A 17,750-nucleotide genomic window follows, 5' to 3' on the forward strand; every position below is an offset into this window, starting at 1 on the left:
TAAAAATATAGAAATCAGGTCAAAATACTTAAAATTGTTTATTCTTTAGACTGCTGAAGTCGCCCTTACAAATCTGAAGAGTAAATATGAAATTGAGAAATCTATGGTCACCGAGACCATACTGAAGCTGCGTAATGAACTCAAGGCTTTAAAAGAAGATGCTGCTACCTTCTCATCCTTGAGAGCCATGTTTGCAACAAGGTAAAGATTATATTCTTAACTTTGGTTTAATTATTCCATTTCCTTTTTTCAGTCAACTTCCTTTCTTTAGGGCCACCTACCTTCCTCAACTGCGAGGAGGGGAAACATTATGCCCCCACATAGCAGCCCAAATAGTTGGTGGAAACTTGTAACATTGTTGATTTGCTCCAGACTTCAGTTTGATTGCAGTTGTGTAAAGACAGTATCCAAGAATTTGGATTAATTTGGTAAGTACTGTATGATAAATCACAGATTTAAACCAGGTTCTGTCGCTACTTCCTACAGCATATCGAGCACCATACTCTGACACCGCAGTAAGCATTCTTGAATCGCATTTTAACACTGTATGTCATACTTTTTTATTTAAGTACAGATTTAAAGAATTTCGGGGATGTGGCTTTATTTTCTCTTACTCAAATCACTGCCTTGTGTTGCTTTATCAATTCTCCGTACGACTTTGGCCTCTTTCTTTTCCTCCCTCTTGATTTTATTTTCCTTCCCATGATTGTTTCTCAACACACTATTCTTCCTTGGAGCATTCTAGTCCAATTTATACACCCATTTATGAATGAAGAAAAAAGGAAAGACTTGCATTTATATAACTACTTTTATAACCTCAGCACTTGCCAGCCAATAAGTTACTTTTTGAGTGTAATCCCAGTTAAATATAGCAATAGTTATTTAGTTAATAGGATCATCGACCAATGTGATGATAGATTATTTTTGGTGATGTTGGTTGATGAATAGACATTAATTGGGGAGAACTTTGTACCTTTCTACATAATTGTGCACTGGTGCGTTATATAACTAATAAAATTATGTTCATCATGTCACACTGCCAATACAACCTCATCGATCCCTTCACTAACCCTTGCTCAGCCAGCTAATTACTTGTTCAGTCAGTTTTCTCTTCGTGATGATATTGAGTTTATTTGAGTTGGGAGCACTTTTGCCTTAGTCAGAAAGTAGTTGGGAGTCAGAAGGTAGTGTGTTTAAGACCCATTCCAGCGACTTGAGACCAAAAATATCTAGGCTGACATTGCCATATGTTACTGATGGAATGCATTGTTGAAGTTGAAGCTTTTTGGATGAGATGTTACACTGAGGCCCTGTCTGCTCCCTTTGGTGGATGTAAAAGGTCACATGGCATTACTTTAAAGAAGAGCAGGGGAGTTAGTGTTCTACCTCCATATGTTTCCCCTTCATTCAACATCACTAAAAGAAAAATAACCTGTTGTTATCACATTGATGTTTATGGGAGCTTGCTGTGCGCAAATTGACAACTGAATTTCTTTCATTACAATATTTTGAAAGCACTTCGTCGGCTGTGAAGCACTTTGGGACATCCTAAAGTTATAAAAGGCACTATATAAATGCATGTCTTTCTTTCTGACTTTTCCCATTGTAACCCTCTCATTTCCTTGCCACATCTGCCATCCTGAGTATACTCTTTTATATGTATGTAAATGGTCTCTTTTGATGCAACTGTTCCTTGGTTATTAAAATGCTTACTCTTTCATCTTATTTTCTGGAAACTTCATGACATTGGTTTTGCCTGCAATACCTTATAACTTTGATATTCTCCCTGCAGAGGCTGCCAGACCTGCTGAGTATTCCCAGCATTTTCCAATTTTGTATAATTATAGTAAATCTTCTCAGCATTCACTCCATGGCCTTGAAAGTGTGACTACCTTACACCAGGGTTTCTCTAGCTTTTCTGGCCATGGAAGCCTATGAACTCCCAAGAGCACTGACAGAACCCCTAAGAAACATTATTATTATGTTGATGAGTTAAACCACAAAAGTGATTGTTTTTATGCAGTAGGTACAAACACGACTGAAAGTCTTTCTTTATTTCATACATGGATATATTTATTATAATTAAAAAGCTTTCTTAGTCATCAAGGTACTTTTTGTCATTTTTAATGGGAGGAATGATGCTGCTTCTTTTGCTCTCATTTGTTTATTAGGAATGCTGCTGGAGAGCTGGATTCTCCTATCAGACACTCCACTCGCCTCTCTCTCCTCCACACACATGCACTCGTGCTCTCTCACTCACATACACACACACTCCTACCTTTCTCTCTCAGTCACACGTTGACCTCAATTTGAGACACATGCACACACCCCCACCCCCTCACCCTTACACCCATCTGCTTCTGTCTGTTTCACATACATACATGTGCTTGCTTTGGCATGCGCACATTTGTGTGCACGTGCACACTTGCACTCTCACCTCCCCCCTCTCTCTCTCATGAGCATACCCTCGCCTCCCCCACTCAATCACACCCTTAACCCCCCCCCCCCTCTCTCTCTCTCTCATGCACACTCACAATCCCACCTCTCTTTTTCTCTCCCCTCATGGCTGCTTCCTTTCCCTTCCCATAACTGCTGCCTACCTTGCTCCACCATCAATTCTCTTCCTTGCTCTAGCTTTGGCCTGGACCTTTGAGGACTTACTTTCCTGCTCTTTCCAGCTTGTCCAGTCAGTGGTTTACTGGTAAGCCTATGAGCAGCCACTGCAGGGAGAAACTCAGCCTCTGATTGGACAAGCAGCTTCATGGCATTTTTCAAATTTTATACATCAGCCTGGTCTACTATGAAACTCCAGGATGTATCTAACGGAACCCCAGTGTGCCACGGATCCCAGTTTAGGAAACCCTGGTATGAAAGCAAAGCCATTGCAAGGCCACATTCGGATATCATTGACTATGGCCAATTTGGGCAAAGCACAAGAAGACTTGTCTGCAAATGTGGTTCAGGTGATTTTATTGTTAAAGGAAAGGGGAAAATAACCAGAATGTTGGATATAGATAATTCAGTAAGTTTCTGATGGATACTTTGGTCTCCATAAAATGTTCCAACAAAGTTTTCTCTTAGAAGGCAGTGAGAAAGAAATTAGATCTCGTGAGATTTTGAACAAATATTACCCTGTATAGGTATAAATGGTCTATGACAGCACTGAGGGCATACCTACACCACATGGATTGCAGTGGTTCAAGAAGTTGGCTCAATGCCACCTTCTCGAGTGCAATTAGGGATGGGCAGTAAATGTTGGCCATGGCGCCCTCATCCCATGCACAAATTGAGGAACTTTGGTTGAAATTATGTAAGATTTTAAAAAAAATTAATTCATGGGATGTGGGCATCGCTGGCTCGGCCAGCATTTATTGCCCATCTCTAATTGCCCGCGAGAAGGTTGTGGTGAACTGATTTCTTGAACCACTGCAGTCTGTATGGTGTAGGTACACTCACAGTGCTGTTGGTGAGAGAGTTCCAAGATTTTGACCAAGCGACAGTGAAGGTAATATTTCCAAATCAGGATGGCAAGTTGCTTGGACAGGAACTTCCAGGTGGTGGTGTCCCATGTGTCTGCTGCCCTTGTCTTTCTAGATGGTAACAGCCTTGGATTTGGAAGGTGCCATCTAAGGAGCCTTGTTGAGGTCCTGCAGTGCATCTTGTGGATAGTACACGCTGCTACCACTTTGCGTCAGTGGTGGAAGGAGCGATGGGTGCCAGTCAAATGGGCTGCTTTGTCCTGGAAGATGTCAAGCTTCTCCTGTGTTGTTGGAGCTGCACCCACCCAGGCAAGTGGAGAGTATTCCATCACACTCCTGAATTGCGCCTTGTAGATGGTAGACAGGTTTTGGAGGGCCAGGTGATGGGTTTCTTGCTGCAGGATTTCTAGCCTCTGAACCACCCTCATAGCCACAGTATTCATATGGCTATTCCAGTTTAGTTTTGATCAATGGTAACCCCCAGGATGTTGATAGTGGGGTTTGCAACGATGCCATTGAATGTCAAGGGGCAATGGTTAGATTCTTTCTTGTTGACGATGATTATTGCCTGGCACTTGTATGGTGCCAAATTTACTTGAAACTTGTGGAGGAATATGTTTCATTTTTTGTACCAGTCATGGGCAAAGTTCCAGGTCTCTACTGGGTCCAATAAGGTCAATTTTGTTCATCATCTGGAGGAGTTCCTAAACATTCAATCATTCTTAAATTGGTGGAAGATACAAAATTGTGCTCAAGGACTAATAATGCAGAACAAAATAATTAGGTTGGGTGAATAAACGATGTGTTAAATCCTGATTAACATCGATAAATTTAATGTTTGGTGCTGTGACAAATATCTGGTTCATGTAAATATTTGGAGGTAATATTTAGTTTCGTGAAGATTGTAAAATGATGGCCCTGAAGGACTGCCAGAACACCTAAAAGTAAATGGCAGTTCATAATGTTACCCATGTTTATTTAATAGTGTCAGAATAAAAGGAATGGAGCCATAAAACAGCAGGTAGGTTTACTTAGCTGAAAACCTGGTGATATATCGTCTACAGTGCTTGCAAAGAAGTGCAATTCAGAGATTGATTTTGTTTTGGGAGTTAGAGGTAAATTAGTTTTAACACATTTGTTGAACCCTGAAAGGCTATATCATCATGAAGATAGGTAGAACTTAAAGATATTTGGTTTCAGTTTATCTGAGTGTTGTATATAGCAGCAGAAGAGGTTCCTTACCGAAAAGGTGCTGCTGTTGACAGGCTTCATGCATTTGGGTTTAGAAAGCCTCAGGAGTTGTTTGATGCAGTTGGGGCTCAGGAGAAGTCCTGGGAAGCTGAGAATGGAGTAGAAGGTTGCTTGTCTTGTGCTGGAGACAGAAACTTTGAGAGCCATTTACAGCTCAGTGCAGCCGGGAGACTGGAGGTTAGAGAAACCTACGGTGCCAACTTAGTGAAGCCAGCAGTTTGCAAAAGAGCTGGAATTGTGCCTTAATTCAGGTGCAGTTTTGTGAATCCCATGGAACGCAGTCCCACGAGAAGAGATTAAGCCATTGGAGGGTGAGCTCAGGCAGTCCGAGTCAGAATACTTGTTGAGAGAATTCAGAGGCTAGATCTTCCAAAGTGAGAAGTTGAAACTCTTTGTGAGGGAAGACAGAGTTTTAACAAGATTTTGTGATTTTCCGGATGTCTAAGTGGTTTTGCTAAGAAGTCTGTGGGATTTGTCTTGGTCCATCTGCAATTTAATGTGCACTGTGCTGTGTTTGACAACAATTTTGCTTGTTAATTCATGCTTATCTTGTTAATTTTAAAAGGTATGAATTTGATATTGTAAATTGGTTTTTTTTCTGACTTTGTATAGTATTTGTTTTAAAACCATGGAAGCTTATGACTTCATTCTCTTAAGTACCTGGGCTTTCAAACTCCATCTACTTTAAGCAAATAGTTTCTGGTCCCTAACTGGATTGTAATAGTGTGAAGAAACTTTAGTAATATCTACACCATGTTAAGATACATTCTAACAATGAAACGTTATGAAAAAGATCTAGAAAAACATCCAGCTTAATAAAGCAAGCAGTGCAAGGTTCCAAAAAGGAGTACTTCTCCATAGCAGAGCATCTTATACTTCTGAAAAAAGCTGTGGATGCATAAAGACACGATCTCTGCAGTGTTCTGTAAGGAGGTTACATACCTGAGATCAAAAACCATTCAGCTGTAACAGATAAGATTAGCATGAATTCATAAACAACTACAATCTGCTACCTTGCACCGCTGTTTTCAATATGTCTTCCTCCTACCATAAACTGAGGATTCCTCTTCATCACACTTGACTGGGTCCTCAACCATGTCCATCTCATTTCCTGCACTTCTGCTTTCGTTCTTCCCCTCCCTCCCTCCCTCCCTCCCTCCCTCCCTCCCTCCCTCCCTCCCTCCCAGCTCCCCTTGTTCCCACCATCCACTAGCCTCTACATTCAACTGATCATCCTCCACCATTTCCACACCAAACACCTGCCTTCCCTTCCAGCATTTCAAAGGGACTCTAGTCCCCTTCTCAATCACCCCCTTCTCCATCCCAGCACTTACTGTGCAAACCCACGGATGGAAGTCTGCACTTTTATTTCTTCCTTCCCCACTGTCCAGAACCCCAATGCTCCTTCCAGGTGAAACAGTGTTGTAGTTCTTTCAATTTACAATTAATTTTAGTTTATTATTTTATGGGATATGGGCTGAGCCAGCATTTATTGCCCATCCCTAATTGCCCTTGAACTGAGTGGCTTGCTAGGCCATTTCTGGGGGTCTTTTAAAGTCAACCACATTGCTGTGGATCTGGAGTCACATGTAGGCCAGACCAGATAAGGATCGCAGATTTCCTTCCCTAAATGACGTTAGTGAGCCAACAATCAACAATGGTTTTGTGGTCATCATTAGATTTTAATTCCAAATTTTTATTGACTTCAAATTTCATCATCTGTCATGGTGGGTTTCGAAGCCAGGTCCCCACAGCATTACCCTGGTTCTCTGGATTACTAGTCCAGTGACAATACCACAAGACCACTGTCTCCCTTGATTTCACAATGTGGTCTCTGTTGTGTTGGGAGACCAGGTGTAGATTGGGTGACCACTTTGCAAAACCTCTCCAATCAGTCTGCAAGCATCACTTCCTGTTGCCTGTCATTTCAATTCCTGTCCCACTCCTCTTTTCCTTTAACCTTCTGCACTGTTCCAATGAAGCTCAATGTAAGTTCAAGGAATAGAACCTAATCTTGGTTAGGTACTTTACAGTCTTCCATATTCAACCTTGGATTCTACAATTTCAAAGCATCACCACTGCTTCCAATTTTATGGACAACAGCTGTTGGTGATAATTCTATTATTCCCATTTACAACTCTTCTTGATCTATCTTCAGATTCTTTACTTGTCCCATTACCATTTCTTTTTGCCATGCATCATCATCATCTATTTTATTATTTAATCTGTCTTGCCTTCCACCTTATTACAGACTTTCCCTTTTCTTCTTTCCTCCCCCATCCCTTTTCCTACCTCTTTACTTGTTTGAAAGTTAGAAATGTTACAGGTTTTAAGTTCTGACGGAAGGACATTGACCTAAATCCTTAAATGCTTTTTTTCTTCAGAGAAACTACCTTTCCCTTTTATTTCAGATTTCCAGCAGTATATCGCTTTTAAATAATCTCCTGGAGCATGCTTGAATTGCCTTAGGGTCTTGTTACTTCTCAAAGCATTCAATACTTAGCAAAAACTTCTACAAAAAAAATCCTCTTTGCATTTTGGTACATTTTTCCAAGATTCATGCTTCCGTTATTACTGATCTATCACTTGCATTAATTTCACGTTCTTATTCTGAGATTACAATTCCTGTCACATCCTTGTTACTCTCTCCCATCTCTGCTCAATTTGTAATAAGCCTAATTTAATCGCAATCAATATCGTGAATATGTTGAGTTTTATCGGCATACAAAACATGATGTAACATGCTAATTATAAAGCAAAAACAAACGTCCGTAGCAAGTCGTGAGTATTGCTTCAGGTTGGGCAGGTTGGCAGGCATCTGTGGACATCTCTTCTTTTTCTTCCCTTGGTGCTTCATGTCTTCTTGACTCCTAAGATTACCCAATAGACAGGAGTCATCCCTGAGTGTTCTTCTCCGCTGCCTGACTGCACTGAGGCATTCCAAGTCTTTTATACCCTTTTTCAGGGGTAGACCTTGATGGATTATTGACAGGGCTTTATTGTCCCATATATATTTCCTTTTAATATGACATGTGCATTAATATATTGAGTTCTTCCTTTAGGCTGTGTGCTAAAAGCCACCCTACTGTTATCAATGAGCTTGTACAATTTAGAGTCATTGTAAGTGCTCTCTCTCTGATTCATCAATCAGGCTTTTCTTTACATAATCTTTCCTTATGCTCATGGTCAATTTCATCCTCCCAAGAAACATTCCATCTTCCTTCAAAACTGACATTCGGAAGTTTCATTATTCATATCTACTCATTATCAGTTATTTATGTTCAAAGCTGTCTGTAAGGTTTGTTAACAAACTGCTCTTAGTGGCCATTCAGTCCAGCTGTTCTTATTCCTTACCAGACTATTAAACTGAAGTGACTCCTATTATATTCCTACCTACCTATTAAATTGTACATTCTAGGCAACGTCTTCATTAAGCAAGGTTAACTGAAAATTCAGCATCATTTTGTATAAGGGTTATTTACATTTATCTACGTTTTCCACATTTATTCAGCTATGGCCCCTCTTGGACTGATTACCGTTAAGAATCATTCCAGTAGATTTATTTCTGCAGAAACAAAACCCTAAGTGGTATAAATTTTGTCATTGAATCTTTGGAACTCTCTACCTCAGAGCATTGTGGATGCTCCATTGTTGGGTATGTTTATGGCTGAGACAGATAAATTTCTGGCCTCTCAGAGAATTGAGGGGTATTGAGAGTGGGCAGGGAAGTGTAGTTGAAGCCTAAGATCAGCCATAATCATATTGAATTGCAGAGCATGCTTGTGGGGTTGTATAATCTACTTCCAATTCTTATGTTCTTATTGCTGACTTGGTTCCCTTTACATTACCACTTCTTTGCTGCATTTTGGTAGCAACCATCTTCACCCTACTCGCTCGAATGCTCCATCAATTGGAGCATAGAAAGTTAAGTGAGAATCCAAGTGTTCATACTTTAAAAGTTGTTGGGCTATCTGATGGAAGATTATATTATTGGTTGATAGGTCAGTAATAATGGAAACAATAATTTTGGAAATAAAGTATGAAAAACAAAAATGTAAAGAGGAACATAGATTCTTTAGTGTAAAGTTTTTTAAAATATGGCATGCTTTGAGCATGTGACGAATTGATCACAGCATTTAAGAAGCAGTTTGAGAAACACTGACAGGAAAATATTAAAAGGAAGAGGGAAAAGTGTTTAGAGATGAGTGTGATGTGGTAAAAGGATTGAAGTGGACACATGGACTTATTTGCTGAAATCTTTGATTCCATGGTGAGATTTTCTTCTCTAATCATTTATAATTTATTATTATGCTTCAGATTATTAAACTCTACAAAGATTCGCCAGGTAGGATATGAATAGGTGTATGCTGTTGAGACTTCTGTTGTAATTAATGCAGTGACTGCATGTTGGCTTTTCATATTGTAGCAATATGGGAGCTGTGGAAGTCTATATTGTAGCACCCTCTGCTGTTTAATTATGGAATTCATGTGCTTGCAGTCACCATTTTGCCTCCTTGATTGCTAAAGTAGTCAGTCATCTTATTTCTCCAGTCTGTCTTCATCCTTTTCTGGGGTCACCTCAAGTAACACATTTTCACAAGTATTTGTGCATCACTTGAGCACTGTTTCTTTTAATAAATTAATCAGTGTGACCGTTATTTAGTTATCACAAAAAAGCTTAATTTTCCCTGCAAATTTGACCAAATGTTGGACAATTTTCAATGAAAATATGGAAAATTCTGATATTGATAAAATGGCTGAAAGAGAAATACATTTTTTAGAAATTACTATTTTTTTCACCCAATATTTCTTCCTTTTATAGAAGATGTAACTTACCCTCGGGCATTTCCACTGCAGCAGTCAGCAACTGGCAGCTTGCCCAAGTGTGAGCCTTATATCACTTGAGTCCAATCATTACATCAGGGACTTGCATTTGCAGCAGAAATCACTGTATTGTGAACAATGCCCTTGGTGATTAAATCCAGTTGAGATCAGTGAACTCAGCGTAAACCAGGGATCAAATCTGGGACCATCTAATCTGAGAGGCACGGAAGTGATTGATGTCTGAACCTTTGGAGATATAACTTGTGCTTTTAAAATCAAATGTAATATCAAATGTTATTTTCTTTATTGTCTTTATCTGAATTTGACTGAATTATTAAGACAACTCCTGAAGTATATGCAAGAAACAACAAACCTTTGTCTTTAGCTCTTTATCATAGTGTGGTCAGCTCACCTGCACAACATAGAATCTATCAAAAAGATTTTTTTTGCAATGCTCAGCTGCAGAACAAAAAACTATAAGTATTCTATCAAGCTACTGAGATCTTTAATGACTAATCAAATTTCAAATTTGGAAAAAGCAAGCATCAGAACAAATAGAATATCCACATTGAAAGTAAACTTCACACTTTCTTCTCCCTTTGTTCTGTTGTTGAGTTTGCAGTTCCCTGGTTTAAGATGCAGCAGGTGACTCTCTGAACTGGAACTGTGTGTTTTACTTTTTTATTCTTGGTATGACATTATAATTGTTCAACATCACAGCATTTAATCAGTCCTTGGTCTTTTGTTGTTTCTTGTGCTGTTTGGTGTGAACGCTTGGTTAAGTGCAGCCTATTTTTAATTTGTCTGGAGGTTTCCACATCTCCACTTGTTTACATCACAGATAATCATTGTAAACATTGTCGTAAGAGTATAGCCATATAACTGCGTCCATTATTATTATGTTCCTGGTTCAGACTTGTATGCTTGTGCTTGCTTCTGGGATACTTTATGCAAAAAGAAAACCATGTTGCTCTATCATTGCTTTTGATAATAGTAGTAACACGTATCACATAAATATTGAAATAGACTATGCAGCCAAGTGCAGGTCTATTTATGTTTTACAATCTTAACCATATCTGATGCCATATATAGTTCTGATCTATTTGACCAAAAGCTTGGTTCTAATTATATCAAGTTTCAACTATTTCCTGATCTTCAAAGTTTATTGCATTATATATTGTTTTTTCTGTCATTCACCAGCAGACTTCAGTGCGTTTTAGATCAGTCCAAACTAACCTATATCAGTGGTGCTAGTTAAATGATATTTTTAATAAAGTATAGTTTTGCAAATTTGTAATTCACAATTTTGTATTTCAGATGCGATGAATATGTAAATCAGCTCGATGAAATGCAGCGTCAACTTGCTGCTGCTGAGGATGAGAAGAAGACCCTGAACTCTCTCCTTCGTATGGCCATTCAGCAGAAACTGGCACTGACTCAGCGGCTGGAGGACTTAGAGTTTGATCATGAACAGTCCAAGCGTGGCCGAACCAAATCGTGGACCAAAACCAGGGCTAGCAACCCCAGCGTAAGTCATGTGCGCTCTTGTGTTGTCAGACAAGAGGGAGTAGTTGTCAGCAACCAGATGTATTGCAGTGAGAAGTACAAAATCTACTGTGATTGATTGTGGTCTGTAGGGAATTTGCACAAAGTGGATAGTAAATAGATGTTGATGCTTTGGTGTGCAGCGCAGCATTAATGCCCTGTTTTCTTAGCATTGCAGTGAGTTCATCTGTATTGGATTGTTAACCATCATTTAATGTATGGAGATGAAGTAACTGGATTAGTGTGACATTTACATCTTGTAATATAGGGCTTTAATTGTGATACCCATGCACTATATGAGTAGTATGGCATCTCTGAGGTGTCAGTTCATTCAGTCAGCCTGCTCCAACACCACTGTCTGACGTCTGTATAGCACAAATGTGCTTTTTTGTCACCCAGCTTTAGTTTGCACTTCATCTTTCGAAGAGTTACATTTAACAATGTTGCACGTTTACAGTATTGATATATGCAAATTCACCCCATTCCAAATCAAACTCCAATTTGGTTTAACAAAATTATGCTCAAGGTGATGTGCAGTTTTGCAATTGCTTTCAGAATGTAAAAGATCTTGGGAGTTTTCCATTTACAATTATTGTTCTTGAAACTGTTTTAAGTAAGTGAAGCTTATATCCCAAGCAAGCGATTCAGTTGACGTTTTGTTTCTGTATCTACCAGTATTGAAAAACACAATGCAATGCTTCAGTGTTAATTCATGCCAGTAGTGCTCGCAGGCTTTTAATTTCAAACTGTCTTTTACAACTTATATTTATGTGTATAAGCACAGACCTTGCGGAACTCTCCATTATGTGTGACAATATAGGATGAGGAGAAAGTCCTAATATTAAATGCTAGCAAGTGAATGAGTTAATTTTTGTTTTATAAGATTATGTGCTTTGAATTCGGCAAAAGCAGTAACTGTGATCTGGCAGTAACACGTATTTAATAAAATATAAAAGCATTTTGATGCTGCTCATTCAAATAAGCACAAAGTGAAACACACATAATGGACTGAGGCTGCACTAAATTTGTTAAGAACTGCCTGTTATCAAGTATATGTCTTGCCTGTCATTTAAATGCATTGTCTGGGCATAAGGCCCTGCTTGAAGCAATGTAAGGAAATATTCTTAATCCTATTTCTCATTAATTGCCAGTAGCTTTGTTTTTCCAAACTACCACATTGCCTATAAGTAATCAGGGGATTTGTTTTAGTAACACAAAAGTAAGTGCACTGCTTGCCTTTGGTTCCAGAAAAGATTATAAAATACATTAATATGATGACTTTGAAAATTCATACCTTGTGATATATAAAGTTAAATACTTCACCTCATTTTTTTAAAAAGAAAATTTACCACAAAAATAACAACACTTTTCAAATGTATTCAATTCTAGTTCGGTGTCCCTAAATTCCATATTTAGGATTAAAGTTGATTTTCTACTGAACTGGCCGCAAGTGTATCAAAGGACTGTAATTAATATCTGTTCAAGTCCTAGTTCAAACATACTGAAGTATATCTATTACTCACTATTGTAATGGAGACAGTAAGAAATGCATATTGTTTCTAGAAACTGAACTCCATAATGAAGTCATTCAAATGAATATTTGTTACCATATGAAGCAGCAATGCTACAAAATATTTCCATTAAATGCACAGTTGTTTATGCTGTAAATATTGAGTATTGACTTTCCATTTTTCTTTTTCTGGGGCTGCTGGCTTAGGGTATGACTTCATATTCTAAATTACAGGACTAGTTTTGTCCTTTTAACTTCTCTCTGTGCGTTGATATGAAGTACTCTCCTGCTTGTGAGCTTTAAAATTACAACAAGATTAAATGGTGATTTAAAAAAAAAAACTTTATATGACGCCACAGGCTAATGACTTGGGTGCTTTTAATTTTAAGCGACTCCTGACAATGCACCGGAAATTTGCCATTGCTGAAATTGTGTACACACAGGATTTCTGTTCAATCCAATCCTGCTGTAGTTTTCTATGCTGCACATCCTTTAAAGGCCTTTGATCTACTGATGATTATCTTAATTGCATTGTGGGTTATTAATAAATGCCTGTGGTTTGAATTAACCTAGCATTTAGAAATGTGACATTAAACATTTTTGCTCTACTTGAAGCAGATATATTTGCTTCCAATGTTTCAGGAAATTTTTTAACAATGCAGTGACTTCACGGCAGTAGTAGCAAAAATAAACAATCACCAAATTTGATACTTTGAAGAGATTTGTAAAGTAACTTGGGCAATATTAAAATGTATCTCAAATGTATAAGCTAATTTTGTGATATGGCAATGTCTCCCAAGTTTGCAGAAAGGTTTGGAATATGCATCTATATACCTAGTGTTATCTAACTGCTGTTAAAACACAGCATGTGAAATCATTATATTATTGCCTACCTCTGTTAGCAGGCTGTCTGTCCTTTGGCTTCTGGCTGTATTTGCTATTCCTTATAGCAGTCTGCATTTAATGGCCTGCATGTCTCTGTTCTAATCTAATGGCTTTGTAAACCAATTCCTGTGATAAATTATTATCTCTTTGCATGACCAACACCAGGTCACTCAATACTTGTGAGGTTAGCTTCCTACAAATGGGTCGCACCATATTAAACCTTACTCTTGTGCTTTATATTCAGAAATAATCCAAAATGTCACCTCCTTTGCTCACTAACAGCCCACAGTTTGCATTAACAGACTAATATGACTAGCAAAACCTTGTGCTGTGCATTCTTCATGAATTGCTCCTTGTGCAAGTGGTTGTTTGTAAAAGAGTTTTGGCTAATTTTTTTTTATTTTCCCTTTTTCAGCGATAAAAGTCCCTGGAGAAGGACTTTCCACCGAGAGTGCAGTTTATTTAAAAATTGCTAGTGTAGTCTGTTGCACAAAATGAACTAATAGTGAAGAAAACACTATTGAACCACATTAATAATAGAGGCAGTTAATTTGCTGTCTTGTGTTTGTTTTGCACGACAAGTTGCAAATACGAACACAATTATTAAAATGGCTGCTGCAGGAAGAGAAACTCACAAGTGTTGAAGAAATCTTCAATGATTTGATTAACATTATGCTTTATGATAGAATATTCACAATTTGAGATGATATGATATTCATATATGTTTTGCAATTATTCAGTGTTTTTAATCAGATGTTATACCTGTGCACTTTTGATATATTTTTTTTAATTATTAGGAAAGTAGAAAATGCTGCGGTTTGTGGATATAACTCCTGCCGGTAGTGTCTTTAATTGGTGTGATAGATTACTGCATCAGCATGCTGCAGAAGAGTCAATTATATTTTTAACCTGTGGTTCAGATTAAATTTTTACACTACCGGCATTTGTGCTTCAGCATTTTCTCTATTAGAGTTTGTTTTGTTTTACATGTGTTAACTGCCACGTTCTAAAATCCAGGGTGATCTAATTCTGGGGTTTTCTTGTATATTATTCTTAGGAATAGTTCAATGTAACAAGGACAAAAACTTGACTTTGTTCTGGTAATGGTAATAGGCACTTGAAAAGTAGTATTACCAACAAATTCCAGGATTTCTGGGTTTAAAAAAAAAATCAAGTATCATTGATTTATCAGAATTTTCTACAAAGGCGCCAAATAAATTCCAAATTGGAATTGTTTCCTTGTTTCTCATTTTGTTTATTGTGCCAAAACTTGGTACATCTAGAAGAAAAATCTAAGCGATTGTTCATTGTGGGGTGTTCTGTTTCCATGCCTTGATTTTGTTAATTCTGCCAGTAGTGCCTTTAATAATTTGAAGAAAGAGTGCTTGTTCCTACAATTATGTTTTTTTTCCAAACTAAAAAGTATTCAAATTTCAAAAACAAAGGATAAAGCAATAAGTGCAACTGAGAACCCCCCCCTGTTGCACAAAATTTCCACTGCAGTCTTAATTTTACAAATAAATTGTATGAAATTCTTCTTTGTCGATGATACTTCTGAAATGCAGATTCATGCAAATTCAGGGGATACTTATTTTGGGAACCAAATCAAGTGAGTTTGGACTCCTAACAGACGCATTAAATTGTATTAACACATTTGTGGTTGCAGTACAGAGGACTGTATCAGATGTATCTTAGCTTTGTTTGGTGATGGTCGCAAATAACTGGTATTGTTGGCAGATGTGAAAACATTAAGACAGTAACTTTCCTTACCAGCTGTGTAATCATTGTGTAAGTTCAGCAAACAGAAAATAGATGCTGCATCAACAAACTATGTCACTATATTAAATGGTGATGTTTGTTGAAGCCAGGTTCTGACAAATTGGGTTAAATTTAGAAATAACTTTAAATTAAGTGCAATTTAAATGATGAATTTTAGCATTATTATGGAAGATATTTTCTGTTCGCTGGAAGAATGGTGTGATTCTTATTTTTTGTTACAGTATTGATCATATGCTCAGTTACATTAAAAAAATGTACTTCATGTGGGTATTTATTTGAAGCAATTGTCACAGTACTGTATTACTTTTATGTGCATTATCATTTAGTGGCAGGTTGGCTTAAACATAATGTCATATGCATGTGTGCCAGCCTAGAGACCTTTACACAGATTGTGTTTTTTTTAAATTAAATTGAAGATTTTAAACAAGTGTGGAACTAAAGGCTTCTCAGACGTTGTGAAATATTGGACATTGGACTTACAAACATGTAAAACCTGAAGAGAAGGTTTATTGTACCAGGATTGTATCTGTGTAAACGTAATCCTATTGGCTATGTCAATAAATGTGATTATAAATAAGACATTGAGTCTGGAGACTTTTATTCTTCTATTTGAATTTCTTGCTAAAATAAATGACGACTTGACCACTTTCTCACAACAGTAGTTTTGGATGTCAGCGATGTCACAGAATCACAAAATGATCTTAGCAAAGAAGAAGCCACTCGGCCAGTCATGCCTGTGCTGGCTCACTGTCGGAGCAATTTACCTAGTGTCATTCCACCACTACCTTCCCCTAGTCTAGCAAATTCTTCCGTTTCAGAAGATAATCCAATTCCCTCTTGAATGCCTCAATTGACCCTGCCCCCACCACACTGTCAGGCAGTACATTCCAAATCCTAACCACTTGCTATATGAAAACATTTTTCCTCGTATTGATTCTTTTGCTGATTACCTTAAATGTGTGCCCTCTGGTTCTCCATTCTTTCACTAATGGGAACAGTTTTCCCTATCTACTTTGTCCAGACCTCTCATAATTTTGAATACCTTTATCAAATCTCTTCTCAACCTCTTTCTCTCCAAGGAAAACAGTCTTAACTTCTCCAGTATATCTGTATAACGGACATTCCTCATTCCTGGAACCATTCTCCTGAATCTTTTCTGCATTGTTCCTAATGTCTTCACATCTTTATTAAATTGAAAAAAAATCATCAAAAAGTTAAAATATTATTGTAAAATAATTCTTATTGGTGGAATCATAGAAGTTCAAAGCATCATGCCATTTCTAGGAGACTTGTATAATAGGTCACAATGGCTATTGTCCAAAATTGTCCAAGTTGAAACAGCTTTCTGCTAAACTGTTACTGATCTACCTACAACCTCTTTGGATGTTTGTATCTCGCATCCGTCCATCGTGGTACATCTTAAAGTATTACACCTCAAACTAACATGTATAAAGAGTAAAAATTCCATGATTGACCAAAATAAGTGACCATTTACAAGTGTAAAAATTGGCCGAATATTTTGTGTAATTGATGATGCCATCATGCTTGTCTTTTAATTGGTGATAAATGCATATAAATAACAATCTAAGAAATTGAAGAAATCAAACTCCAATATGATTTCCGCTCAGTTGCTGATATAATTTTGTATATCCCTGGAAAGTATTCTGAGATAACTTCTGTTGGGACTCCAAGTGGGGACTTAAATTTGGATATTTGTCACCAATTTGAGTTGTTATTGAAATAAAAGTAGAAGATGCAGCAATAGATACTTCAGCATACATTCTTCTTAAGAACTTCAAACTGAAAGGTAAGTGAAGTTTATGATGCAACTCCACAAACAAGAAGTGCCGAGAGATACATAATGGATCATAACTTCCTCAGAATGGCAATGTATTGGATTGCCACTCAAGCATGCACATACCTGTGCCAAATTTCATCCACCCCTGTCTTGCCCAACCTTCCTGATCTGGGCCAGGCGAGATTCAGGCAGCCACCGGGTCCCCGGGTTCAGCATCAGAATCTAAATGAATAGGAATGAAAGAGAACATATCCTTTAAACTCACCTCCCATAAAGCAGGTCAAACATTGGGGTTGGATTGTTGGCCCCCGGGGTGGTTGGGCTGGGTAGGGTTAAGATCTGGTCAGGTTGAGGGTCAGGTCAGATTGAAATTCTGAGTGGGGAATACCGTTGGGGGGGGGGGGGGGTGGAGGGTGTGCCTAGTGAGGGTGGGGTAATAGTCCCTGTTGGGTTGGGAGTGTGGGGTGAGATTCGTGTGAGTATTTAAAATAGTTACACTGAAATTAGAAGAGATTTTATTTCTTCTAACTTTTGTGGAGTAACGATTAGCATAACGCTGGCAGAACCATACAAAGTTTGCGATTTAAATTGCTTTGTCGGATAGTTCCCTGTGCAATGCAATTGTGATGTGGAGATGCCGGCGTTGGACTGGGGTAAACACAGTAAGAAGTTTAACAAC

General features: G+C 38.0%; 1 protein-coding gene across 1 annotated transcript in view; it reads left to right on the plus strand.

The window, feature by feature from the left end:
- The window catches only part of bicd2a (BICD cargo adaptor 2a), a 106,266-nt gene extending 90,414 nt beyond the window's left edge, over positions 1-15,852 (plus strand). The window contains exons 6-8 of the mRNA XM_078210162.1: positions 50-201; positions 10,872-11,082; positions 13,910-15,852. Of these exons, the coding sequence (XP_078066288.1) occupies positions 50-201; positions 10,872-11,082; positions 13,910-13,915 (369 nt within the window). The 3' untranslated portion in view covers positions 13,916-15,852. The remainder of the gene's footprint in view (positions 1-49; positions 202-10,871; positions 11,083-13,909) is intronic.
- Positions 15,853-17,750: the final 1,898 nt, after the last annotated feature.

The sequence above is a fragment of the Mustelus asterias genome, chromosome 3 (genome assembly GCF_964213995.1).
Source record: "Mustelus asterias chromosome 3, sMusAst1.hap1.1, whole genome shotgun sequence".
NCBI lineage: Eukaryota > Metazoa > Chordata > Chondrichthyes > Carcharhiniformes > Triakidae > Mustelus > Mustelus asterias.